Here is a 27,662-nt window from a genome sequence, read left to right as displayed (position 1 = left end):
GACAGACCAGCTGCAATGTTCAGCATTTATTTACAAGGCCAGTGGTCCAAAGGCTACAGACTAAGTCTGGTCCTCACCCCAGGATGTGAGGTGGCTGGGAAGAACTGGCTATGCGTGTTTGTGTGTTTGTCATTGTGAGGCTGCGAGTGTGTGTGATGGGTGTGACCGTGACGCGGCATGCGGAAGTCTGACATGAGAAGCGTAACATCCCGAGTATCATACGTGGTGTGACTGAATGGCCCAGTGTGGGTGACTGGAGCTGTGATAATGACTTGTGTGTGACTGTGTCATATGTGGTTGTAATGCAGTGTCTGTGACTGAGGGTTTGCTCTGCTGTCTAGGACTTCCAGGTTGTGTGAGAATCGGATGTTTGGTGTGTATGTGTCTATGGTTGTCAAGGAGTGGCTGAGCTTATGATTCTATGGGATGCTGTAGCTGTGATGACAGTTTATTTCTTTCCCTTTTTCTACCTTCTCTTTCTTTTTCTTTCCTTTCACTCTTCCTTGCTTTATTTCCACCTTTTCTTTCTTTCTCTATCAATCCATCTTTCCTTTCACCCTTCCTTTCTTTCTACCTTTCTCTCACCTTTTCTTCCTTCCTTCCTTTCTTTCCACCTTTATTTCTTTTCTGTCTTTATCTATCCATCTTTCTCTTCTTTCACTTTTCTTTCTTTCCGCCTTTCTTTCATTTTTCCTCCCTTTTCTCCCTTCCTTCTCTCACTCTCTCTTTCTCTTTAGAAACATTTTCTAAGCGACTGTGCATCAGGCTCTGGCTTGGGTGCTGAAACAACAGTGCTCGATGTCAGCCAACCTGTGGGTGATACACACTGGGAGCCAGAAACCAACCACAGAGAGAATATTTACACCATGGAAATGAGTGTCCCCTCCTGGGACAGCTGGTTGTTGAACACCTCCCAGCATGTTCCTACGCCTGTTTCTCTGAGTGTAGCTTCGTGTGGTGTGGCAGGCTGTGGTGTGGCTGCAAGCCCCATGGGTGGAACTTGGGTTATGACTATGACCATGGGTAAGGCTGGGCTGGGCTCTCCAGGGTGGGTGAGTCTTGATGATAAATCCTCGCCCCCAACCACCCCAGACTCTGCCCACACTTGTGAGAGGGTAGAGGGTGTTAAGAAATTTTCTCTTCTCAGTCAACACTCCAGACCCCCGTGTCCCACTTTAATCTGAATCAAAAGTATAAATACAATTTCCTGTCTTAGCCAACCACAACCACCATCATCATGTCCCTTTGATCTGAATCAGAAGTATAAATACCCACCCCTCACCCCTTCCTGAATATCAAGATCAGCTTTACCCCCTGCCTGGGGACTAACAGACCCCTCAGTCTCCGGGTCTGTGTCCTCAGTGTTGCCCACAGCAGGGCCTGCAGTTTCCGTTGGTCCTTCGGAGGTGCATGCTGGTTCTTGGGGCTGCTGGGTTCTCCTCCTTGCTGGTCCTCACTGAGCTCTCCAGCTGTCAAGTTTGGGTGTCCCCCAGGCCCGCTGTAAAAACCTTCGCTCATGTTTTTCTGTATCCTGAGCCTTCCTCTGAGGTCTCTTACTTGTCGGAGGCGCACGTTAGATTAGCCCCGACCACGTCCTTCACACCATGAAGGCCCCGAAGTAGGAACGTGTGCCGTCGCGGAGTCGGACCACGCACTCGTCCGGCACGCGTACCACCACCTCATCCCCCTCGTCCAGGTGGATCACTCCGCCCAGAGAGCTGCTGTCCCACCACACATGGGAGTCGCCTGCTTGTGCGCGCGGCGACTGCCGGCTGACCAGCAGCTCCACCTCCTCGGGGTAGCGGGCCGTGCGCTTGTAGAGTGCGTGGGTGATGGGCAGGCAGCCGCAGGTCAATCCCTGGGAGCAGCCCTTACCAACCAGCTGCACCTTGGAGTAGATGTAGTAGTAGCCGGCCTGGGCAACCACAAGGGCCCCATCCCGATAGCTGAGGCCTCTCAAGAAGGCCAGGCCCAGTTTTGTCTCCCACAGCACTGGGCCTCCGCTGTGAGCCAGGTTGAAGTTGGCCCCTGTGAAGAGAGACAGAGCAGGGCTGGTGAGCGCACGTCTCCGGCTCACAGCGGGACCCCAGGCCAGTCGCCAGCCCTCTCTGAAAGCCACCTTGCTCTGGGCTAGGCCTTAAATGTATGCACTCACTTTATCCTGACTTTACAGGTAGAGGAACTCAAGCACAGTAAGCGGCAAAATAACTTGCTTATCCTCCATCTTAACGCTTTCACCCCCTTCTTGCAGGCGGGAAAACCGAAGCACAGAGCAATCGATTCACCCAAACCGTCAGAAATCGTTAAGTGGCAGAACTAAGGATTTAAGCAAAACACATCATGGCCCAGCAGCCTTATAACCTCTGTATGCCTCAGTCTCCCTCTCTGGAAAATGGAGCTATGAATAGTCCTGGCTAAGGATCGAATGAATGAAGAGGTGGAAAGCCCATCACAGTGTGAGCCAGAGAGTAAGCACCCTACAAGGGTTTATTCAATAAATGAAATTAGAAATTCGTGGACTCAGGCAGTGTCTGTGCTCTGGGCAGCTTTGAAGAACTAATGAATAAAGGAGTACTCAGCCACCACTGAGGTGCCTGTCTGGTCTCCCCAGGACCACTGAACCCTCTTACCCTCTGCCGGGACTTGAGGGCCCCCTCACCTGTGAGGTGTGCTACTGGCTTGGCTTGCCGGGGCTTCCGCTCTGGAGAGAGAGAATCAGACGTCAGAGGTGAAAGTGGGCGGGTGGGGGTAAAGGGCCAGCCTCCAGAAGAGTCATCTGGTTCACCTCCTGGTGTCAACCTCACCCTTTCCGGAATGACCCAAACTTCTGCTTCTCAGGCCTGGGGGAGGGGCTTCCGTGGGGCTTGGGCCAGTTGTGCAAATTGCATTGGGCAATGGACTGAGGGGGTGGGGGCAGCTTGGGAACCATAACGTCCACTTCTGGGAGGTGGGGTGGGATAGGACCCTGACTCACCTTGCAACAGCTGCTCCCAGGGTTCCGCACCTTTGTCCTGAAAGTACAGAGCAGACCCATGGTGAGGATCTATGGGGCACACACCCTGGCATCACTCAGACTCATGGCCGAGAAGCACACGCAGACCACGGGCACAGACATCACCCTCCGTCGACTCCAAAGCCACGTGCACGCCCCACCCCTACTCCCTGCCACCCACCAGGCTCTTAACCAGCCAGGGCCTCAGTTTTCCCCTCTTGTAAATGGACACATGGAAAATGCCTGGTTTGAATTCCCATGTGAAAAGTGTATTACAATGCTTGGCACAGAGCAAGCATTATAGAAGTGTTTATTACATAAGTGCTGCTGCTGCTGCTGCTAGGGAGCTCAATCCCTGGATCAGGAAATGGCAACCCACTGGAGAAGGCAATGGCCATCACTGGAGAAGAAAATGGCAACCCACTCCAGTATTCTTGCCTGGAGAATCCCAGGGCCAAAGGAGCCTGGCAGGCTACAGTCTATGGGGTCGCAGAGTCAGACAGGACTGAAGTGACCTAGCACACATACACACAGAAGACAAGCAGTCACCTGAATGGCTGGACACTTGCACATAAATGCAAACATGTGAATACAGACACATGGACACAGACCTGGACACACTGACAAGACACACATGGGGGCAGATACATGGGTGCAGGGTTTATGGATTTACTTGGGTCTGCACATACAGAGACCCAGTAATAAAGATGCACAATGTCAATACACAGGCTGTAGACGAGTGAGGAAGTAGCTTTGTGGTACACGTGTGTGGGATAGCAGCACAGGTCCAAGTGGGCCTGTGGTCATCAGGTCCAGCCATGAGGAGAAAAGGACCCGAAAACAAAAAGGCCGAGACCATGTGGGCATGGCATGGGACACACAGACCTACAGGTGTGGCAGAGACATCCACGGCCATAGGAAACGGATGCAGAGAGACATGCTCACAGCCTGGGAAAAGTGGCTTACTGACAGCCCCAGTTGTAGTGATCAGGGTACTGCTGATAATGACTAGCCAGGTCAGGGACTTCCATGGTGGTCCAGCGGTTAAGACTGAATTTCCAATTAAGGGCGAAGGTCTGACCCCACTGCTGTGCGACATGCCCCCCCAATTTTTTTTTTTTTATAAATTTATTTATTTTAGTTGGGGGCTAATTACTTTACAATATTGTAATAGTTTTTGCCATACATTGACATGACCCAAATTTTTTTTAATTAAAGTATTTTAAAAAGTGGTCAAACCGAGGAGTCAGGTAAATCTTTTAAAAACAAACAAACAGCTAGCCATGTCAGGATGGTGGTTCTGGGGGATACAGACAACACAACTGTTTTATAAAACATTAAGCTTCCTAGAGGTATGCGTGTTCAGTCGCTTCAGTTATGTCTGACACTTTGCAACCCCATGGACTGCAGCCCACCAGGCTCCTCTGTCCATGGAATTCTCCAGGCGAGAATACTGGAGTGGGTTGCCATTGTCTCCTCCAAGGGATCCTCCTGACCCAGGGATCGAAATCGAATGTCCTGTGTCTCTTGCACTGGCAGGTGGATTCTTTACCACTGAGCCACCTGAGAAGCCCGATCCTAAACACCTAGGTTTTGTTAGTTCCCATCACTAAAAGAGATTATAATTATGTGATACCATTGCAGTATTTATATACAAATCAATATGTTGTACACCTTAAACTTACACAATGTTCTATGTCAATTATATCTCAATTAAAAAAAAAAGTCAGTTCCCATTTATCGAATGCTTGCCTGTGCCACACACACAATATTCTGTTTTATTGCCTATGGTTTCTCATTATCATGCTCATTTCATGGATGAGGAAACTGAGGTTCCGGAGGTGAATTAGCTTGCCTGGGACTGCTCTTAGTCTGTCCTCCATCCTTGCACACATACACGTACAGATGCTGAGTGACATTGGCTCGGAGATCCCCACCCCCACCCCAGTGGCGCTTACCTGCAGAGGGGTGCCAACCGCCTCTAGGCGCCAGTGCAGCTGCAGCAGGAACCAGCCCTGGACAGCCAGTCCAGCCACCACCAACAGCAGCATGAGGCCCAGTCCCAGCTGGGCAGCACTGCAGGGCTGTCTCCTGCGGCTGCACCCCAGCCTCCTGAATGGGATGTCTATCTGTCCATCCACCACGAATATCGAGGGCCTCACAACTGTCTCTTCCATGCCTGAGTGGACGAGGCCCCAAGATGAATCCTGCAGGCCAGGAGGGAGGAAACCACGATTGCCCAACACGCCTGGGCTTCTCACAATGCCGACAGGCACTCGTGGGTCCCGGGGCTGCCTTTAGAGCTGGGGCTTGGCCCCTCCCCTTTCCCCACACACCCTCCTCTCCTTCCTGTCATCCCCACACCCCCAGGCTGGCCCCACCTCACTCTCACTCAGAGCCTCTCACACTTTCCAGAGGCATCTGGAGACGTGAATTAGGTGGGGACGGGAGACAAAAAGCCCCAGCTTTCCCTTCTGATGGCATCAACCACGTGGTTGCCAAGTGTTTGCTGAGCACCTCGGCATCATTCCTTTGGTCACCAAAGGTTTGCTAAGCACCCCGTGTGTCCCAGGTACTGTTCTAGGTTTGAGGGCAGAGCTGTGAGCAAGAGAGACAGATGTCCATGGTCTTAAAGCACTTCTATTCTAGCAGAGTGAGAAAGACAAGCATAGTAAGTAAGAAAATAGTATAGAGTGCTTGAAATGGTAATTCGAGCAATGGGAAATGCCCAGAAAGAGTGGTTTGTGTGTGTACATGTGTGTGGGTGTGTGATTATGTGTGTGCAAGTGTGGATGCACGTGTGTGTAGTTGCAAGTGTGAACCTATGTGTGTAGTGTATGCATGCAGACGTGTGCAGGTGCATGTGGATGCCCATGCTTGAGCGTGCTTCTGTGTCTGTACACACTCCTGTGTGCATGCATGCAAATTTTTTCTGTGTGGTTTGTTTTTAAGTATTTATTTATTTATTTGGCTGTGCTGGGTCTTAGTAGAAGCATGCGGGATCTTTGATCATCTTTGCGGCATTTGGGATCTTTAGTTGTGGCATCTGAACACTTAATTGCAGCATGTTGGATCTAGTTCCCTGTCCAGGGATCAAACCCAGGTCCCCTGCATTCAGAGTGTGGAGTCTTAGCCAGTGGACTACCAGTGAAGTCCCATTGAAACTCACAGTCAGAAGGTGGAATCACTGTCCACTCAGTTAACTAAAGCTAAGTCTTGGGAGTCCTCCTGGACCTCTCCTCCATCCTGTCATGACGTTCTACCCTCAGCAAGCCCTATGGATTCAACCTCCAAACCAGATTCCAAATCCAGCCACCCATTTCCATCCTCACCGCTACCACCCTAGGTGCTATAGATTATGTTTGTTCCCCAGCTCCTACATTGATATTTGAATACCTCCAACATGATAGTACTTAGAGGTGGAGCTTTGGGGAAAGGCTAGTGCACAAAGCTGGAGCCCTCCTGAACGGGATTAGTGCCTTTATAAGGGGAGTTGTGAGAGATATGCTCTGTCTCCCTCTCTGCTGTGTGGGGACACAGAGGGATGGAGGCCAGGCCAGGAAGAGGGCTTGCTTTGAACTCAGCCATGCAGACACCCTGGTCTCAGACTTCCAGCCTCCAGAACTGTGAGAAATAGATGTCTGTTGTTTAAGCCACTGAGTCTAGGGTAGTTTCTTATAGCAGCCCCAACAGAATAAAACACTAAGGGACCCATCAGTTGTTGCTTGCACTGGGACAGTAGCTTCCCAGCTGGATACACTGTGTTGCCTCATGCCATCTTATGATTCATTCTCTACCCTCAAGCTAGTATGGCCTTGCTTATTTATTTCTGTTTTATTTTATTGTTGTAAATTCACACAACATAAAATGAACTGTTTATTTATTTATATTAAAAAAATTTTTTTGACTGTGCTGGGTCTTCACTGTGGTACTATGGCTTCTCTAGGTGTGACTCTTGGGCTCAGTAATTGTGGTGCACAGGCCTCTCTAGTTGCTGCCTGAGGGCTTAGTTGCCCTGAGGCCTTAGTTCCCTGACCAGAGATTGAACCTGTGTCTCCTGCAATGGAAGGCAGATTCTCAACCACTGGACCACCAGGGAAGTCCCAAAATGGATCATTTTAAGCAAGCAACTTAGTGCTATTTAGTACATTTACTGTGTTATACAACACTACCTAGTTAAAAGCATTTCAGTGTCTCAAAGGTAAACCTTATAACCATCAAGAAGTCATTCCCCAACTCCCCCACCCCCAGACTCTGGCAACTACGAGTCCGCTTTCCTACTCTATGGATTGACCTGTGTTGGACATTTAAGAAAAAAAAATGGAAACACACACTATGTAGTCTTTTGTGTCTGGCTTCTTTCACTGAAGATAATGTTTCCAAGATTCATTCACACTGTAGCATGTGTTCAGTGCTTCACTCCTTGTTAAGGCTGAGTAATATTCCAGTGTGTAGATGAACCACATTTTGCTTATCCATTCATCCATTAATGGATATTTACATTACTACATTATTTCCACCTTTTTGTTATTTTGAAAAATGCTGTTATGAGCATGTGTGTGCATGTGTTTGGGTTCCAGATCACAGTTCTTTCGGGTATATACCTAGGACAGGAACTGCTGGCATCAGCCTTAAAAAAAAATTATACTTTAATTTTTTGGTCACACTATGGGGCATGTGGGATCCTAGCTCCCCAACCAGGGACTGAACTCATGCCCCTTGCAGTGCAAACATGAAGTCTGAACCACTGGACCTCCAAGGAAATCCCCTGGCATCAGCTTTTAAACACTTAAGTCAGCTCTCATCTCTTCCATGTTTGTGTTGTCCGTCAGCCACTACGTTGTGCCTGACTCTTTGTGACCCCATGGACTGCAGCACGTCAGACTTCTCTGTCCCTCACTATCTCCCAGAGTTTACTCAAACTCATGTCTGTTGAGCCAGTGATGCCATCCAACCATCTAAATCCTCTGTTATCCCCTTCTCCTCTTGCCATCAATCTTTCCCAGCATCAGGTCCTTCTCCAAAGAGTCAACCCTTCATATCAGGTGGCCAAAGTATTGGAGTTTCGATTCATCATCAGTCCTTCCAATGAATATTCAGGCTTGATTTCCTTTAGGATTGATTGGTTTGATCTCCTTGCTGTCCAAGGGACTCTGAAGAGTCTTCTCCAGCACAACAATTTGAAACCATCAGTTCTTTGGCACTCAGCCTTCTTTATGGTCCAATTCTCAGTTAAGTTCAGTCACACAGTCGTGTCCGACTCTTTGCGACCCCGTGAATCACAGCACGCCAGACCTCCCTGTCCATCACAAACTCACGGAGTTTACCCAAAGCCATGTCCATAGAGCCAGTGATGCCATCCAACCATCTCATCCTCTGTCTTCCCCTTCTCCTCTTGCTCTCAATCTTTCCCAGCATCAAGGTCTTTTCCAATGAGTCAGCTCTTTGCATCAGATGGCCAAAGTATCGAAGTTTCAGCTTCAACATCAGTCCTTCCATTGAACACCCAGGACTGATCTCCTTTAGGATGGACTGGTTGGATCTCCTTGCAGTTCAAGGGACTCGCAAGAATCTTCTCCAACACCACAGTTCAAAAGCATCAATTCTTCGGCGCTCAGCTTTCTTTATATTCCAACTCTCACATCCATGCGTGACTACTGGAAAAACCATAGCCTTCACTACATGGACCTTTGTTGACAAAGCAATGTCTCTCCTTTTTAATATGCTGTCTAGGTTGGTCATAACTTTCCTTCCAAGGAGTAAGCGTCTTTTAATTTCATGGCTGCAATCCCCATCTGCAGTGATTTTGGAGACCCCCAAAATAAAGTCAGCCACTGTTTCCACTGTTTCCCCATCTATTTGCCATAAGTGATGGCACCAGATGCCATGATCTTAGTTTTCTGAATGTTGAGCTTTAAGCCAGCTTTTTCACTCTCTACTTTCACCTTCATCAAGAGGCTCTTTAGTTCTTCTTCACTTTCTGCCATAAGGGTGGTGTCATCTGCATATCTGAGGTTATTGATATTTTTCCCGGCAGTCTTGATTCCACCTTGTGCTTCTTCGAGCCTAGCGTTTCTCCTGTTGTACTCTGCATATAAGTTAAATAGGAAGGGTGACAATATACAGCCCTGACGTACTCCTTTTCCTATTTTGGACCAGTCTGTTGTTCCACGTCCAGTTCTAACTTGCTTCCTGACCTGTATACAGGTTTCTCAAGAGGCAGGTCAGATGGTCTGGTATTCCTATCTCTTTCAGAATTTCCACAGTTGATTGTGATCCACACAGTCAAAGGCTTTGGCATAGTCAATAAAGCAGAAATAGATGTTTTTCTGGAACTCTCTTTCTTTTTTGATGATCCAGCAGATGTTGGCAATTTGATCTCTGGTTCCTTTGCCATTTCTTATACCAACTTGAACATCTGGAAGTTCTTTGGAACTCTGCATTCACATGGGTGTATCTTTACTTTTCTCCTTTGCTTTTAACTTCTCTTCTGTTCACAGCTATTTGTAAGGCCTCCTCAGACAGCCATTTTGGTTTTTTGCATTTCTTTTTCTTGGGGATGGTCTTGATCCCTGTCTCCTCTACAATGTCATGGACCTCCATTCATAATTCATCAGGCACACTATCAGATCTAGTCCCTTAAATCTATTTCTCACTTCCACTGTATGATCATAATGGAAATGATTTAGATTGTACCTGAATGGTCTGTTGGTTTTCCCCACTTTCTTCAACTGAAGTCTGAATTTGGCAATAAGGAGTTCAGGATCTGAGGCACAGTCATCTACCGGTCTTGGTTTTGCTGACTGTATAGAGCTTCTCCATCTTTGGCTGCAAAGAATATAATCAATCTGATTTCAGTGTTGACCATCTGGTGATGTCCATGTGTAGAGTCTTCTCTTGTGTTTTTGGAAGAGTGTTTGCTGTCACCAGTGTGTTCTCTTAGCAAAACTCTATTACCTTTTGCCCTGCTTCATTCTGTACTCCAAGGCCAAATGTGCCTGTTACTCCAGGTGTTTCTTGATTTCCTACTTTTGCATTCCAGTCCCCTATAATGAAAAGGACATCTTTTTTGGGTGTTGGTTCTCAAAGGTCTTATAGGTCTTCATAGAACTGTTCAACATCAGCTTCTTCAGTGTTACTGGTCGGGGCATAGACTTGGATTACCCTGATATTGAATCATTTGCCTTGGAAACGAACAGAGATCATTCTGTCGTTTTTGAGATTGCATCCAAGTACTGCATTTCAGACTCTTTTGTTGCCTATGATGGCTACTCCATTTCTTCTAAGGGATTCCTGCCCACAGTAGTAGATATAACGGTCATCTGAGTTAAATTCACCCATTCCAGTCCATCTGAGTTCGCTGATTCCTAGAATGTCAACGTTCATTCTTGTCATGTGCTGTTTGACCACTTCCAATTTGCCTTGATACATGGACCTAACATTCCAGATTCCTATGCAATATTGTTCTTTACAGCATCAGACCTTGCTCCTATCACCAGTCCCACCCACAATGGGGTGTTCTTTTTGCTTTGGCTCCATCCCTTCATTCTTTCTGGAGTTATTTCTCCACTGATCTCCAGTAGCATATTGGGCACCTACTGACCTGGGGAGTTCATCTTTCAGTGTCCTATCTTTTTGCCTTATCATACTGTTCATGGGATTCTCAATGGAAGACTGTAGAAGTGGTTTGCCATTCCCTTCTCCAGTGGACCACATTCTGTCAGACCTCTCCACCATGACCCATCCATCTTGGGTGGCCCCACACGGCATGGCTTAGTTTCATTGAGTTAGACAAGGCTGTGGTCCTGTGATCAGAATGGCTACTTTTCTCTGATTGTGGTTTCATTCTGTCTGCCCTCTGATGCCCTCTCTCAGGGCCTACTGTCTCACTTGGGTTTCTCTTACCTTGGACATGTATCCCTTCAGGGCTCTTCCAGCAAAGCGCAGCCGCTGCTCCTTACCTTGATAACGGGATATCTCCTCACAGCTGCCGCTCCTGACCTTGGAACTGAGGTAGCTCCTCTCAGCCACCGGTCCTGACCGTGGACTTGGGGTAGCTCCTTTCAGCCACTGTTCCTGACCTTGGACGTGGGGTAGCTCCTCTCAGCTGCTGCTGCACCGCGCAGCCACCACCCATATGCTGCGTGGCCGCCACCCCTGCACAGCGGAACCACCGCCCTACGTTGCGCAGCTACCTCCCCGGCGCTGTGCGGTCGCCGCGCTGTGGCGGCTCCTGCTCTGTGCAGCTGCCGCCCCTGAGCTGTGCAGCCGCAGCTGTCCAATTATCACATCCGTACAAATCTTCCAATGACCTCACATTGAGCTTATGAGGGTTCACAGATTGTGGCCCGTGGGCAGAGTCAGGACAGGCTTACATTTCTGTACAGCCACAGGAGCTGCTCTCAGGGGCCTCACACTTTAGTGTGCTGGTGTCCCAGATGGGGCACCTTCCTCTGGTCTGTGTTCCCCACTTTGCTTCCAACTGGCTTCCTAAATGGCAGCCAACACTCACCACTATCCAGGCTTCATAGCTGATTGTCTTGCAGGGAAGAACTGATTCTGCCTCAGATGTCTCATCTGGGTGAGCTGGCGCGAACTGTGACTTGCTTTTCTTACTTTTGTTCTTGTAATGATACATTATGGACTGCCTCAGAGGACCCTGCCCCTCTGCCTGACTTGAACTAAAGTGCCTTTGTTTGGCTCACAAGAGATAATCTGACCCTGCCCTCCTGTGAATGGCTGCAAGAAAAGAAGAAATTAACACACCCCCTCCTACTTTGCAAGATAAATGGTCTTTTTACTTTACTTCCTCACCTCCTCTCCCTCTCTGTTTCTATAAAATAACCTGGCATCTAGACCCCAGCAAGATGGTTACCTTGAGACATTAGTCTGCCATCTTGTGGGTCAGCCAGTTTTCCGAATAAAGTCATCTTCTTTGCCTCAACACTTCTCTTGGTTAGTTGGCCTGTCGTGTGGTGAGCAGCGCAAGCTTGGGCTGCATAATCATCACATGGGCTGCCACCTACATGTTGGTGTGTCTTCTGTTGGCAGTTACTAGGCATTGACTGGGTGCCTCTGATTCTGGGGGTTGGTGACTCAGCATGTTGCTTCAACTCCGGCCAGCTCACCCAGATGAGACCGCCCGGCCTTGGGAAACAGAGGTTGGCTGGAACCTGGGCATCACTGGAGCAGAGAGAAACTGGCCTTGGTGGTCATCTCACACCCTCTCCACTCACCTGGATCTTGTCTACTAAAAAAGATGCACAACGTGAGAGTTGTAAATTACGTTTTATTTGGGATAAAATGAGGACTGCAGCGTAGGAGACAGCACCTTGGATAGCTCTGAGAGACTGCTTCAAAGAGCAGTCGTCAAAGAAGGTCAATATATAAGATTTTGGTGAAGGGGGAGTTCAGTGCAATCAAGCACTCGTTTTACATGAGGTTTTCTGCTAGTCATGAGGAGCTGATGTCACCATGAAGGGATTTAGTGCTTTTCTAGATATAAGTTAAGAATTCATCTGCAATGAATGAGACCCATGTTCGATCGTTGTGTCGGGAATATCCCCTGGAAGAGGAAATGGCAACCCACTTCAGTATACTTGCCTGGGAAATTCCATGGACAGAGGATCCTGGAGGGCTACAGTTCATGGGGTTGCAAAAAGTTGGACACAACTGAGCAACTAACACTCACTCACTAGATGTGAGGAGATACAAGGATTGGGATCATGAAATCAGTTTCTGAAATTATCTAACTATCTAAAGCCCTGTCCCATCGGTTTCTCTGGAGCACAGAATGTCTCACTGTCCATCCTAAACTGCCTTCCGGGCATGTTGAGAGTCAGCAACTGCAGCAGCATAGGACTCCATCTCCACAGGGGCAGGTGGCAAATGCCCTTGGCAAGTGACAATTTGTAGTTGACAATCTCCAAGCCTCGGGCCCATCACTCTTCATCTGGAGAATGTCTCCAGCCGTTAGACATGAATGCTGTCTTCCAACCTTGGGTGGCCCATCCCAAGCAAATGGGGCATAAGGCAGGCTGGAAGCATCCTTCATTTTATGAATACCTTCTTTTTTTTTTTTTTTTTTGACGGGACAGGACAGAAGCGAGTGTATAATTACAGCGACTTGATTCATGGATTGTTTTACAAAGGTCCACAAGGTGCCGACCTCAGTCACGTGGGGGGACATTCTGAAGGCTCCACGGCCGAGGGTCAGAACAGCAGCGCTGCCCCGGGACCTGGGGTGGGACAGACCTGCCCCCTGTCCATGGGGACCGTCAGGTCACACCGCACGGCCACACTTAAAGTCGAGGTCTGCCTGCGCCAGCGTGAGCATCTTCAGTTCCTCTTTTTAAATAAGTCCACAAGCTAAAATGCATTAACTGTTCACATATGCTACAAGATTCCACACCTATCTTCTACCCGCACTGTAAAAGCTTCTTTTCAAACGCTAAAATATCATAAAAGCTTTAAAAATCGATGGGTGGACAGACTGGACTGCAAAAATTTAGTAAAAAATTAGCAGAGGCCAGCAAAGGTGAGGGGCCTCAGTATCTACCAAGGTGTGCTCAGGGCACTAAGCGGACGCCAGGACAGCAAGCAGGCAGGGCAGTGCCCACGCCCACAGACAGTGCCTTTCTAGGTGAAGAAAAATCACCTTGGTGGTTTGCCTGCAACCTCTGAAAAATAGTTCTGATACTAAATCCTGTTCATTTTTAAATACTCCTTCCTACTGTTAACTTTTTCAGAAAAAAAGGAAAACCCAGGAGGCTAGAAGGGGAGGGGTACCAGCCTGCACCTTCTCCCTGGGTCCCTACATGCCTGTGGGAGCCAGGGGTGCGCGGCGTTTGCATTTCATGTCATCAGCTATCACTTCTGGTCAGTGCACGTTACATAGAAAATTCATGAAAACCTTCAGGGTCTGTCCACACAAACGGAGCCCCACAGCAATCTCCCGGCTGTCCGCGTCCGCCTGTGCGGCAGGTGGGTGGAGGCCGGAACACGGCCACCTGGACCTTAGGTGGCCCCTGGGAGGAGCTGCGTGGGCCTGCTGTCAGATGCACGGCGGCGGGGGCCGTGGACCAGAGGCCCAGGGTGGCAGGGCACACAGGCAGATCTCCCAGTGAGCTGGCGGCCCCAAGCCGGGCTGCCGACCTCACACGTCCACGGTGCACAGGGGCTCACCACCAGGCTGCGCAGACGCCACGATGGACATCTTGGGCTTCTTGCCTGTCTCCTCCCGCTCCTCTGCCAGCCGCCGCATCTCCTCCTGCAGCTTGCTCAGGATGTGCAGATTAGGCTTGTTTTTGCGGGCGAACTGCTGCAGCTCGATCACGCTCTTGTCCGAGGTCTCCTGCTTGACCATCTTGCTGCTCTCGCGGCCATACATGCGCAGCAAGGACCCCCAGTTCTTGACATGAGGGTGAAGCAGCTGCAGGATCTTCTGAGACGCTAACTGCTTCCCAACACGCTTGTTCTTGCACCAGCCGCGCACTGTGTGCTTGCCACACGCCATGACATATTCTCTCTTCTGGTTTTTACCAGGAACCACTTCAAACTTGATGGAGGTGTCTCCCATCCCGTGGTTTCTTTTAAGGCACTCGTGGAGGATCTGGTAGGGGGACAGCAGCCCGGCCTTGCTGGTCAGCTCGTAGACCCGCGAGTCCTCGATACTGATGTGGTTGAAATACTCCAGCTCCTCGCTGTCTCTGGGCTTCTCCTCCGACGTCTGCTTGACGAAGTCCGGGATGAGGATCTCCAGCGTGGCGCGAGCAGCTTAGTTCTTGGCCAGCTTTTTGCTGCTCGCCGTTCCAGATCCATAGGTCACACCGTCAATGGTCACCGAAGCACCAAATGGCTCGCTTGGGTTCTCGCACTCGAAGAAGCTGTACACGGGGCGGACCTTGAGCACGCGCTGCATGTACTCGTGCAGGATGCACACCTCGGACTTCCCGTTGGGGTTGATGACGAACTCTTTCTTTGTGGGCGCGTCCTGCACAGACAGCGTGATGAGCTTCTGGTTGGCAGGCAGGATGGGCCTCTCCGACTCAGCCTGTTTTCGCTTCATTTCTCGGTTGAACTGCCGACGCTCAGCCCACGTCCTAAACTTCTTCACGGTCACTTGCTCAAAGTCGAAGCGCTTCTCCAGGTAATTCCGAAACTCCTCCAGGTCGACCGACTCGTCCTTGCACACCTCCACCTTGGCCTTCACCTGCCCCAGGGCCCCGGGCGCGGCCTCGGCCCCCAGCGGGTCCTTCTCATCCGGGGGCCCCACGTCGGCCCCCAAGGGGTCGGGCTCGTCCGGGGGCAGCTCCGGCTCTGGGGGGGGGGGCCCTGCGCCCCGCTCCCGCTCCTCGCTGTCCTTCATCTTCCGATAGTGCAGGCAGGGGATGCTGGTCAGGGGAGGGCCGTGTTTCCGTATGCTCCCCGTCCCCAGGAAGTAGGGCCTGGACCAGGTGACCACCCGCGACTCCCGGTGCAGGTACACGGGCACTCCCGAGTTGTGGAACGTCATGATCCAGCCGTCGGGCAGCGGCTCCGTCGGCGGGCGGCCACGGCTTTTGAGCACGGTTTTAATCTTGGTCATCATTGGCTGCACGCTTGTCTCCCCGTCCGATGGGTGGTCGCTGTCTCCTCCGTATTTCTCCTCCATCCGCCTCTTTTTGGGAGCACAGAGGCCCTCTTCCAGAAGAGCATCAACATCGTTGTCGAAATCATCCTCATAGGAGAAATTCAAGGCCTCTTCGTCCACTCTGTCTCTCTGCACGATCGCTTTAGCCGTGAACCCGCCTGCGCCTTCTTCATCTAGCTCCAAATTGTCAGTAAAATCTTCTAACTCATCGAGCACTGCATACTCCACTCTCTTTTCCTGATCCAGCTCATGTTCCTCATCTCTCTTACCCGCACTCTCACCCCCTGTGCCTACCCCGTTCCCCACGCTCCCGCCAAAGGGACCAGCATGCACGTCCCCACTGACAGGGCTGAGGGCCAGGCCACACTCTGCCCGCACGTCGCGCTCCACTCCTGTGTACAGCACCTTCCTGTCCTCACTCCTGCAGCTCTCCGTAAAGCTCACGCTAATCTTTACATCCTTAAGCAACTTAAGGTCAGGGGAGAACTTCCGGACCGCAGGTGCGTGCCGCGCGGTGCGCGGGCTGTGGCCACTACAGTTCGGGTCTACGAGGAGGCGGGCCTTAGAGGAGGATCCTTTGGAGAGAAGAGAAGCTCCGTAGAAGTTGAGCGGGTCCTCGGCAGGGGGTTCGGCCTGTCCATCACCACCAGAGCCAACGTCCATTACCTCTGCATCACTGGACGTTTGCAGGGGAGGTGGTGGAGACTGTCCACGGGGCAGCGCGCGGAGGGGGCAAGCACGGTCCTCCATCGCCACTCCTCCTGCGGGCTCGCGCGGGAGAGGAGAGGGGCTCTCACACGTCTCCATAGTAAAGTGGTTAGGACTACTTTAAAAGACCAGAGTTTTTAAAAACCTGACATAAATCTAGACAGCTAACATGCACAAGTCCGTCGAGACCCGGGTGCGTCCTGCCCGTGCTGCGCACGCTGGCGGCTTAGTCAAGCTGGCCACATTGCTCTTTTCATTAATGTAGACAGCTTTTAGAACCACTGCCTCAATTATTGGAAATCACAATGCACTCAGCTTAAATGACTGACGACTACGCGAGTCTGTCCTCGAGCCGAAGGGGCACCCGTCTTCCTCCACCTCCGGCGCCCGCGGCCCTCCTGCAGCGCAGAGCCTCGCGACCCGGCCACCGCCGCCGCCGCCGCCGCCCTGAATACCTTCTTAATAGCCTTAATTTTATCTCTTGGTCCTCAAAGACTAAAATATTTACTGTATAGCCCTTTACAGAAGGGCTGTCCCTTGAAGTAAGAAAAGACATTAAGGGAACTTCTGGTGGTGCAGTGGTTAAGACTCCACACGTTCACTGCTGAGGGCATGGGTTCAATCCCTGGTCAGAGAACAAAGATCCCCCATGGTGCCATGATGTATCACATAATCACCCTCATCAGGGAGGACCTCGAGAAGTTCAAGGCCCTTGAAGTGACCCTGCAGATAGGCATCAAGGCTGCAGGGCGAGCTTGAAATCTTCCATGTGTAAACATCCCATCAACATCTGTGGAAGAGGCTCCACCATCTGCCGCATTCTCAGGCTATCCTGACAGAACTCGCGGATGTACCAGGCTATGCTGAAGGCACACCATTACAGAACATCAAGCTGATCCGGGGGAGCAGCCTTCATCCATGGAGAGATGTCGGACCTCATGGACTTCCGTTGCAGGGGGCAGGCAGTTTGGGTTCGGGCTCATATTAAAAAAAAAAAAAGAAAAGAAATTATATACTTCTTTGTTCTTAGTTGCCGCATGTGGGATCTAACTCCCTGACCAGGGATCAGCCCCAGGCCATCTGCATTGGGAGCTCGGAGCCTTAACCACTGGACCAGCAGGGAAGTCCCTCAGTACCATATTTTATGATGCTTACTTGCAGGACAGGATTGAGCAGTCACTGGGCCTGCAAATGGTCTATGCCCCTCAGGATTTACTGTTATCAGAGCAGTCTCCCTATGGTCTCCTTGCACTATAATCTCAGTGGACATAATCACTCCCTCAACAATGACTTTACTCTAAAGCAGGTGGTCCTATTTTACTGACACCAATGAATGCGTGGTGCAAGTAGACTAAAAGGCATCCTTTTCTTCAAGCAAGTTGGTGTTTGCACAAGTTTGCTTAAAACGCTTTTTACGTAAATCAGCTGTTTAGGTTTTCTGTTGCGGTAAGGGCTCTGCACTTCCTTCTCTTTAAAATAAAAAAAAGGTTGTATGTACTTATTTAAATAATTTTTTGTCTGCACTAGGTCTTTGTTGGTGCACTCGGGCTTCCTCTTGTTGCAACGAGTGGGGGCTACTCTTCATTGAATGATGAGGGCTTTTCATTGTGGGGGCTTCTCTTGTTGCAGAGCACAGACCCTATGCACATGGGCTTCAGTGGTTGCAGCTCGTGGGCCCCAGAGTGTAGGCTGTGTACTAGTAGTGCACAGATTCAGTTGTTCCATGGCATGTGGAATCTTCCTTGGCCATGGATTGAACCAGTGTCCCTTGCATTGCAAGGAGGATACTTAACCACTGGACCACCAGGGAAGCCCTCTGCTCTCCCTTCTTGCTGTCAAAATAAATTTATCATGATAGTGTTCCACTGGTCGACCTCAGCAGCAGTATGAGGTAGCAAACCTACTTGCTGGTCATCTGTCTGCTTGGGTTTCGTACACTGCTTTAGCACAATGTTTGGTAGAACATCACTGACAAGAAAACATGGATGTCACATCCCTAGAAACAAACACCATAGTGCTTCAGTTCCCAATGTGTACCTTCATTTTTTTTTTCTGTTTGTGTTTTAATTTTTCAAGTAAAAATAATACTGACTTTCAGTTAAAAAAAAAAAAATACTGACTTTTCAGTTGGCTGTTCTGGTTTTAAAGGATGAGCTGTAGGCTGTGTTAAAGGTTGAGCTATAGGCTGTGTGTTTTTCTCTAACAACATGGCGCTTTTGAAATGCTTTTGTACCATGAGTAAAATTTGAGGTTTTGGAAAAAAAAAAAAAAGCAGATGAGGTATGGAGCATCCCATTGAATGAGACACTTGAGGGACTGGTGGATGAGAAATCCTTAGCTCCAAAACTCAAGGAAGGCAGGATAGAGGGGTGGCCCTTGGAAGTGCACTGATCGGAGCCTTACAGCTTTGCTCAGGGTCCTTGAAAGATCTCTCATTTGTACACCTCCCACGGCATGGTAGAGTGAGCAGAGACCTACCTGGCAATCACAAGTTGCATCCCAGAAGGATTAAGAAACTGTGTGAATAAGGAGTTCTTGGTCACAACAGCACCCTGGTCCATACAGAGCAGCAAGAAATTGATCCAGAGTGCGGTGCTGCCACTGCAGATGCCCGCCAGGCATCATGGGCAGGGCTCCAGGATGATTTCCTGCAGTCAAGGGAGGGACCAGCTCTTGGAGGCATCCTGGTAACCCACAACCTCTCCACAGTGGCACCGGTTTCCCAGGCTCCCTCTCTCAACAAACCCGCAAACAGAGGAATTGTTCAGGACACCCCCTACAAGTGATAGCAGAGAGTGACAAAAGGTAATCCTTCAGATACACCTGGGACCAGGTGAAAAATAGATGAACTTTTCCAAAGAAGACACACAGATAGCCCAAAGGGCACATGAAAAGATGCTCAGCACCACTAATTATTAGAGGAATGCAAGTGAAAACTACCTTGAGGTATCACTTCCCATGGGTTAGAATGTCCATCATCAAAAAATTCATGAAGAATAAATGCTGGAGAAGCTATGGAGAAAAGGAAACCCTCCTACACTGTTTGGTGGGAATGTAAATTGGTACATCCACTGTAAAGAACAGTATGGATGTTCTTTAAAAAACTAACAATATACCTACCATACAGTCCTGCAATTTCACTCCTGGGCATATATCTGGCGCAAGCTATAATTTGAAAAGACACATGCACCCAATGTTCATTGCAACGCTATTTACCACAGTCAGGATGTAGAAGGAACCTAAGTGTCCACTGACAGATGAATGGATAAAAAAGATGTGGGACATATGTACAATGGAATATTACTCAGCCATAAAAAGAATAAAATAATGCCATTTGCAGCAACATGGATCGACCTAGAGATAGTCAGCCTGAATGATGTAAGTCAGACAAAGACAAATATCATATGATATCACTTATATGTGGAATAAAAAAAAATGGTACAAATGAACTCATTTACAAAGCAAAAATAGAGTCCCAGATGTAGAAAACAAACATATAGTTACCAGGGAGGAAATAGAAAGGAGGGATAAATTGGGAGTTTGGGATCAACATACACATTAGTATGTAAAACAGATAACTAGTAAGGACCTACTGTAGAGCACAGGGAACTCTTCTCAATACTCTGTAATGAATGACCTATACGGGAATAGAATCTAAAAAAAAGTGGATATATGTATATATATAACTGATTCACTTTGCTGTATACCTGAAACGAACATTACATTGTAGATCAACTCTACTGCAATAAAATTTTTTTAAAAAATTGATCATGTCAGGGTCAACTGTTTGCTCTGGGGCTTCCCTGTAGCTCAGCTGGTAACAAATCCACCTGCATGCAAGAGATCCTGGTTCAATTCCTGGGTCAGGAAGATCCAATGGAGAAGGGATAGGCTACCCACTCCAGTATTCTTGGGCTTCCCTGGTGGCTCAGGTGGTAAAGAATCCTCCTGCAATGTGGAAGACTTGGGTTTGATTTCTGGGTTGGGAAGACCCTTGGAGAAGGGAACAGCTACGCCCTCCAATATTCTGGTCTGGAGAATTCCATGGGCTGTACAGTCCATCGGGTAGCAAAGAGTCGGACGCAGCTGAGTGACATTTGCTTTCAAGAGAAAAGGAATTTGACAGTCTTTTTAACTGATTCTGTACATAGGCACCATGGACGTTGCAGAGTTAAAACTACAAAAGAGCTGGAGGCATGGGCAAACTGAAGAAGATGTGATCTGCTTGTGGAAGCACAGAAAAAGACTAGGACGTGATTTAGTAACAACCAACCTCTGTAACTGTGTGTTAAGTTTTTCATCTGTGCATCAGTCACCAAGAAGTCCTTTATCTGTTCCTTGGGCACAGCAGGTCATGAACACCTTGCACTAGACTTGACATCAGGGGAGACACATAAGACGGTGGAGGAATAGGACGGGGAGACCTCTTTCTCCCCCACAAATTCACCGAAAGAACATTTGAACGCCAAGCAAATTCCACAAAACAACTTCTGAATGCTGGCAGAGGACATAGGCACCCTGAAAGGCTGCTCATTGTCTTCGAAAGGAGGAAGGACAAAATATAAAAGATAAAAGATAAAAACAAAGACATAAGAGGTGGGGACGAAGATCCGTCCTGGGAAGGGAAGTTTCCAAACACCAGGAAACACTCTCTCTAGCGGGTCTGTGGCGAGCCTTGGACTCTCAGAGGGCAAAATAACTGGGAGGAAAATTAAATAAATGATTAAAACCCACAGATTACCTGTGTAACAGCTACTCCCAGCGGAGTAGCAGCCCAGATGCCCGCATTCCCCACTAGCAAGCGGGGGCTGGACAGGGAAGCACGGGCTGCGTTGCTTTGGGTAAGGACCGGGTCTGAATGCCCCGAGGGCAATCTGAGGGAACTAGCTTGAGATAGCAACCCAGACTGTGGGATAGCTATCCCGCGAAAAGCCCTAACCGAAGACACAGCCAGGCCTGCTCACAGAACAAAGGACTGAGCAGAGCTAGCTGGCTGCGGGCAGGACCATCCCCCGCCGGAGGCAGTCAGGCGAGGGCAGCAAGAGCCAGAATAGGGCAATCGCAGCCCCAGAGAGGCATTCTATACCAAACTGCAAGAGGTCTTCGTTGCTAACCAAGACTTCTTGGGATTCTGGATGGTGGACATCTGCCGGGAAGGTCGCAGCAAGAGATCAGCTCCCCAGAAAAGACACACGGCACACCTGAGAAGGCGCACCCGTTGTACATCCAGAAAACCGAGCGGCTGTGATGGGGGAGGTGATAAGGTGAAGCCTTTAAATGAGGGCGACTGTGCTCGCCAAGCACCTGGTCACCTGAGCTGCTCGGGCCTGGGACGGGCACAAAACTCAGGCCCAAACAACTCTGCGCCTTTGTGGAGTACCTGAGAACCTGAACCTGAGCGGCTTAGACCTGGGAAGTGCATGCAACCCTGGGCCCGCATCAGACATTTCCCGGCAGAGCAACCTAGAGCCTGAGCAATGTAGACTGGGAAAGCACACATGCCGTGAACAGGGGCAAACCCAGTGCGGCTGAAACACTGCAAGCACTCCCCACAGACACCAGTGATATTTGTTTGCAGTATTCTTCCCTCCCCACAGCACGACTGAACAAGTGAGCCTTAAAAAAGTGGCCACCACCACCCCCCTTGTGTCAGGGCAGAAATTAAACACTGAAAAGACCAGAAAACAGAAGAAGCTAAAATAAACAGAGGGAACTGCTTTGGAAGCGACAGGTGCAATAGATTAAAACCCTGTAGTAAGCACCAAATACATCGGAAGGGGCCTATAGACCTTGAGAAGTACATGCCCGATCAAGGAACTATCTGAAAATGAACTGACCCCACACTGTCTGCAACAGCTCCAGAGAAAGTCCTAGAAATATTTTTACTATTATCATATTTTTAATTTTTAAAAAATTTTTTATTTTTTATTTTTTTTAAATATTAAGTCCCCTATTACTCCTTTAATTTTCATTTTTATAACCTACTATTACCTTGCCAAAAAAAGACCCTATTTTTGAAACAAATTTCATGTATATATATTTTATAATTTTTGTGACTTTGTTTTTTTAATATTGTATTTTTGAGAATCTTAACTCCACTCTAGATTTTTAATCTTTGCTTTTTGGCATTTGTTATCAACCTGGTACGTTTAAGAACCCAAACTTCAGTACCCATTTTTACTTGGGAGTGAGATCACTGACCTGATTGCTCTCTCCCCCTTTTGACTCTTCTTTTTCTCTACCAGGTCGCTTCTATCTCCTCCCTCACCTTTTTCTTCTCTACCCAACTCTGTGAATCTCTTTGTGTGTTCCGGACTGTGGAGAACACTTAGGGAACTGATTGCTGGCTGGATATGTCTCTCTCCTTTTGATTCCCCCTTTTATCCTCCTGGCCAACTCTGTCTCCTTCCTCCCTCTTCTCTTCTGTATGTAACACCGTGAACATCTCAGAGGGATCTAGATTGTGGAGAGCACATAGGGAAGTGATTTCTGGCTAGCTTGCTCTCTCCCCTTTGGACTCCCCCTCTTCTATTCCTGGTCACCTATATCTCCCTCCTTCCTCTTCTCTTTTCCATGTAACTCTGTGTACCTCTCTGGGTGTCCCTCACTGTGATTCTCTGGGATGCTGTAGCTGCGATGACAGTTTATTTCTTTCACTTTTTCTACCTTTTCTTTCTTTTTCTTTCCTTTCACTCTTCCATTCTTTATTTCCACCTTTTCTTTCTTTCTCTATCAATCCATCTTTCTTTTCTTTCACCCTTCCTTTCTTTCTACCTTTCTCTCACCTTTTCTTCCTTCCATCCTTTCTTTCCACCTTTATTTCTTTTCTGTCTTTATCTATCCATTTTTCTCTTCTCTCACCTTTTCTTTCTTTCCACCTTTCTTTCATTTTCCCTCCCCTTTCTCCCTTCCTTCTTTCACTCTCTCTTTCTCTTTCTCTCTAGAAACATTTTCTAAGTGCCCGTGAACCAGGCTCTCGCTTGGGTGCTGAAACAGCAGTGCTAGGGGTCAGCCAACCTGTGGGTGATATACACTGGGAGCCAGAAACCAACTACAGAGGGAATATTTACACCATGGAAATGGGTGTCCCCTCCTGGGACAGCTGGTTGTTGAACACCTCCCAGCATGTTCCTATGCCTGTTTCTCTGAGTGTAGCTTCGTGTGGTGTGGCAGGCTGTGGTGTGGCCACAAGCCCCATGGGTGGAACTTGGGTCATGACTATGACAATGGGTAGGGCTGGGCTGGGCTGGGCTCTCCAGGATGGGTGAGTCTTGATGATAAATCCTTGCCACCCCCCAGATTCTGCCCACACTAGTGAGAGGGTAGAGGGTGTTAAGAAATTTTCTCTTCTCAGTCAACTCCCCAGATAGCAATGTCCTACTTTAATCTGAATCAAAAGTATACATACAATTTCCTGTCTTAGCCAACCACCACCACCATCATCATGTCCCTTTGATCTGAATCAGAAGTATAAATACCCACCCCTCACCCCTTCCTGAACATCAAGATCAGCTTTACCCCCTGCCTGAGTACTAACAGACCCCCAGTCTCTGGGTCTGTGTCCTCAGTATTGTCTACGGCAGGGCCTGCAGTCTCCGTTGGTCCTTCGGAGGTGCCTGCTGGTTCTTGAGGCAGCTGGGTTCTCCTCCTGGCAGGTCTCCACTGAGCTCTCCACCTGTCAAGCTTGGGTGTCACCCAGGCCCGCTCTAAAAACCTCCGCTCGTGTTTTTCTGTATCCTGAGGCTTCCTCTGAGGTCTCTTACTTGTCGGAGATGCACGTTAGATCAGCCGCGACCTCGTACTTGACACCATCAAGGCCCCAAAGTAGGAACGTGTGCCGTCGCGGAGTTCAGCCACGCACTCTCCCGGCATGCGTACCACCACCTCATCCCCCTTGTCCAGGTGGACCACTCCGCCCAGGAAGCTGCTGTCCCACCACACCTGGGAGTTGCCTGCTTCCCGGCATGGTGACTGCTGCCTGACCAGCAGTTCCACCTCCTTGGGGTAGCGGGCTGTGCGCTTGTAGAGTGTGTGGGTGATGGGCAGGCAACCGCTGGTCAATTCCTGGGATGAGCCCTTAACACCAAGCTGCACCTTGGTGTAGATGTAGTGGTAGCCAGCCTGGGCAACCACCAGGGCCCCATCCTGATAGCTGAGGCCCCTCAAGAAGGCCAGGCCCAGTTTCGTCTCCCACAGCAGCGGGCCTCTGCTTCGAGTCAGGTTGAAGTGGGCCCCTGTGGAGGGAGACAGAGCAGGGCTGGTGAGCGCACGTCCCCGGCTCACAGCGGGACCCCGGGCCAGTCGCCAGCTCTCTCTGAGAGCCACCTTGCTCTGGGCTAGGCTTTAAATGTATGCACTCACTTTATCCTGACTTTACACGTAGGGGAACTCAAGCACAGTAAGCGGCAAAATAACTTGCTTATCCTCCATCTTAACGCTTTCACCCCCTTCTTGCAGGCGGGAAAACCGAAGCACAGAGCAATCGATTCACCCAAATCGTCAGAAATCGTTAAGTGGCAGAACTAAGGATTTAAGCAAAACACATCATGGCCTAGCAGCCTTATAACCTCTGTATGCCTCAGTCTCCCTCTCTGGAAAATGGAGCTATGAATAGTCCTGGCTAAGGATCAAATGAATGAAGAGGTGGAAAGCCCATCACAGTGTGAGCCAGAGAGTAAGCACCCTACAAGGGTTTATTCAATAAATGAAATTAGAAGTTCGTGGACTCAGGCAGTGTCTGTGCTCTGGGCAGCTTTGAAGAACTAATGAATAAAGGAGTACTCAGCTACCGCTGGGATGCCTGTCTGATCTCCCCAGGACCCACTGAACCCTCTTACCCTCTGCCGGGACTTGAGGGCCCCCTCACCTGTGAGGTGTGCTACTGGCTTGGCTTGCTGGGACTTCCGCTCTGGAGAGAGCGAATCAGAGGTCAGAGGCGAAGGGGTGCGTTGGGGGGTAAAGGGCCAGCCTTCAGAGGGGTCATCTAGTCCACCTCCTGGTGTCAACCTCACTCTTTCCAGAATGACCCAAGCTTCTGCTTCTCCGGCCTGGGGAGGGGCTCCATGGGGCTTGGGCCAGTTGTGCAAATTGCACTGGGCAACGGATTGACGGGGTGGGGGCAACCTGGGAACCATACCGTCACCTCTTGGAGGGGGGGGACCAGGACCCTGACTCACCTCACAACAGCAGCTCCCAGGGTTCCGCACCTTTGTCCTGAAAGTACAGAGCAGCCCCATGGTGAGGATCTGTGGGGCCCACGCCCTGGCATCACTCAGACTCGTGGCCGAGAGGCACACGCAGACCATGGGCACAGACATCACCCTCCGTCAACTCCAAGGCCACGTGAATGCCCCACCCCTACTCCCTGCCACCCAGCAGGCTCCTAACCAGCCAGGACCTCAGTTTTCCCCTCTTGTAAATGGACACATGGAAAATGCCTGGTTTCAATTCCCATGTGAAAAGTGTATTAAAATACCTGGCACAGAACAAGCGTTATAGAAGTGTTTGTTACATAAGTGCTAGGGAACTCAATCCCTGGATCAGGAAATGGCAACCCACTGGAGAAGGCAATGGCGATCCCTGGAGAAGTAAATGGCAACTCACTCCAGTATTCTTGCCTGGAGAATCCCAGCGCCAGAAGAGCCTGGCAGGCTACGGACTATGGGGTCGCAGAGTCGGACGGGACTGAAGTGAGTTAACGCACACAAACACAGAAGACACACAGTCACCTGAATGGTGGACACTTGTAAATAAATGCAAACATGTGAATACAGACACATGGACACAGACATGGACACACTGACAAAACACACATGGAGGCAGATACATAGGTGCAGAGTTTACAGATTCACTTGGGTCTGCGCATACAGAGACCCAGTAAAAAAGACACACAATGTCAATACACAGGTTGTAGATGAGTGAGGAAGTAGCTTTGTGGTACATGTGTGTGGGATAGCAGCACAGGTCCAAGTGGGCCTGTGGCCATCAGGTCCAGCCATGAGGAGAAAAATGACCTAGAAACAAAAGGCCGAGACTGTGTGGGCATGGCATGGGACACACAGACCTACAGGTGTGGCAGAGACATCCACGGTCATAGGAAACTGATGCAGAGAGACATGCTCACAGCCTGAGAAAAGTGGCTTACTGACAGCCCCAGTTGTGGTGATCAGGGTACTGCTGATAATGACTAGCTAGGTCAGGGACTTCCATGGTGGTCCAGCGGTTAAGACTGAATTTCCAATTAAGGGCGAAGGTCTGACCCCACTGCTGTGCGACATGCCCCCCCCAAATTTTTTTAAATAAAGTATTTTAAAAAGTGGTCAAACTGAGGAGTCAGGTAAATCTTTTAAAAACAAACAAACAGCTAGCCATGTCAGGATGGTGGTTCTGGGGGATACAGAAAACACAACTGTTTCATAAAACATTAAGCATCCTAGAGGTATGCATGTTCAGTCGCTTCAGTTATGTCTGACACTTGGAAACCCCATGGACTGCAGCCCACCAGGCTCCTCTGTCCATGAAATTCTCCAGGCGAGAATACTGGAGTGGGTTGCCATTGTCTCCTCCAAGGGATCCTCCTGACCCAGGGATCGAAATCGAATGTCCTGTGTCTCTTGCACTGGCAGGTGGATTCTTTACCACTGAGCCACCTGAGAAGCCCGATCCTAAACACCTAGGTTTTGTTAGTTCCCATCACTAAAAGAGATTATAATTATGTGATACCATTGCAGTATTTATATACAAATCAATATGTTGTACACCTTAAATGTTCTGTGTCAATTATATCTCAATTTAAAAAAAAAGTCAGTTCCCATTTATTGAATGCTTGCCTGTGCCACACACACAATATTCTGTTTTATTCCCTATGGAGACTCATGATCATGCTCATTTCATGGATGGGGAAACTGAGGTTCCGGAGGTGAATTAGCTTGCCTGGGACTGCTCTTAGTCTGTCCTCCATCCTTGCACACACACACGTACAGATGCTGAGTGACATTGGCTTGGAGATCCCCACCCCAACTTCAGTGGTGCTTACCTGCAGAGGGGTGCCAACCGCCTCTAGGTGCCAGTGCAGCTGCAGCAGGAACCAGCCCTGGACAGCCAGTCCAGCCACCACCAACAGCAGCATGAGGCCCAGTCCCAGCTGGGCAGCACTGCAGGGCTGTCTCCTGCGGCTGCACCCCAGCCTCCTGAATGGGATGTCTATCTGTCCATCCACCATGAATATTGAGGGCCTCACAACTGTCTCTTCCATGCCTGAGTGGATGAGGCCCCAAGATGAATCCTGCAGGCAGGAGGGAGGAAACCACGATTGCCCAGCAAGCCTGGGCT

At 49.4% G+C, this 27,662-nt stretch overlaps 2 protein-coding genes and 2 pseudogenes across 3 annotated transcripts; 1 reads left to right on the top strand and 3 right to left on the bottom strand.

Moving 5' to 3' along the window:
- Nucleotides 1-1,154: 1,154 nt before the first annotated feature.
- LOC145509103 (tumor necrosis factor ligand superfamily member 14-like) lies at nucleotides 1,155-5,262 on the bottom strand. 2 transcript variants are annotated; one of them, XM_081497057.1, is made up of 4 exons: nucleotides 4,951-5,262; nucleotides 2,975-3,011; nucleotides 2,660-2,701; nucleotides 1,155-2,028 (listed from the first exon to the last, which is right to left on the bottom strand). In XM_081497057.1, the coding sequence occupies exons 1-4, from the start codon at nucleotides 5,167-5,169 to the stop codon at nucleotides 1,598-1,600; spliced, it is 729 nt and encodes a 242-aa protein (XP_081353183.1). In that variant the 5' UTR covers nucleotides 5,170-5,262; the 3' UTR covers nucleotides 1,155-1,597. The 2 variants fall into 2 exon arrangements, with proteins under 2 accessions (XP_081353183.1, XP_081353184.1); XM_081497058.1 differs by having other exon boundaries at nucleotides 2,975-3,004; nucleotides 5,049-5,262.
- A 7,805-nt stretch (nucleotides 5,263-13,067) lies between these two features.
- On the bottom strand, nucleotides 13,068-16,774 carry LOC145509721 (microprocessor complex subunit DGCR8-like). The gene is made up of 2 exons (XM_081499008.1): nucleotides 14,867-16,774; nucleotides 13,068-14,767 (listed from the first exon to the last, which is right to left on the bottom strand). The coding sequence occupies exons 1-2, from the start codon at nucleotides 16,428-16,430 to the stop codon at nucleotides 14,148-14,150; spliced, it is 2,184 nt and encodes a 727-aa protein (XP_081355134.1). The 5' UTR covers nucleotides 16,431-16,774; the 3' UTR covers nucleotides 13,068-14,147.
- Nucleotides 16,501-19,117, top strand: LOC145510866 (C-terminal-binding protein 2-like; annotated as a pseudogene).
- Nucleotides 19,118-23,905: 4,788 nt separating this feature from the next.
- LOC145510865 (tumor necrosis factor ligand superfamily member 14-like) lies at nucleotides 23,906-27,585 on the bottom strand (annotated as a pseudogene).
- Nucleotides 27,586-27,662: the final 77 nt, after the last annotated feature.

Source organism: Giraffa tippelskirchi, chromosome 6 (genome assembly GCF_054371585.1).
Source record: "Giraffa tippelskirchi isolate mGirTip1 chromosome 6, T2T-mGirTip1v1.2.pri, whole genome shotgun sequence".
Classification (NCBI taxonomy): Eukaryota; Metazoa; Chordata; class Mammalia; order Artiodactyla; family Giraffidae; genus Giraffa; species Giraffa tippelskirchi.
This window is presented reverse-complemented; position numbering and strand designations above follow the sequence as displayed.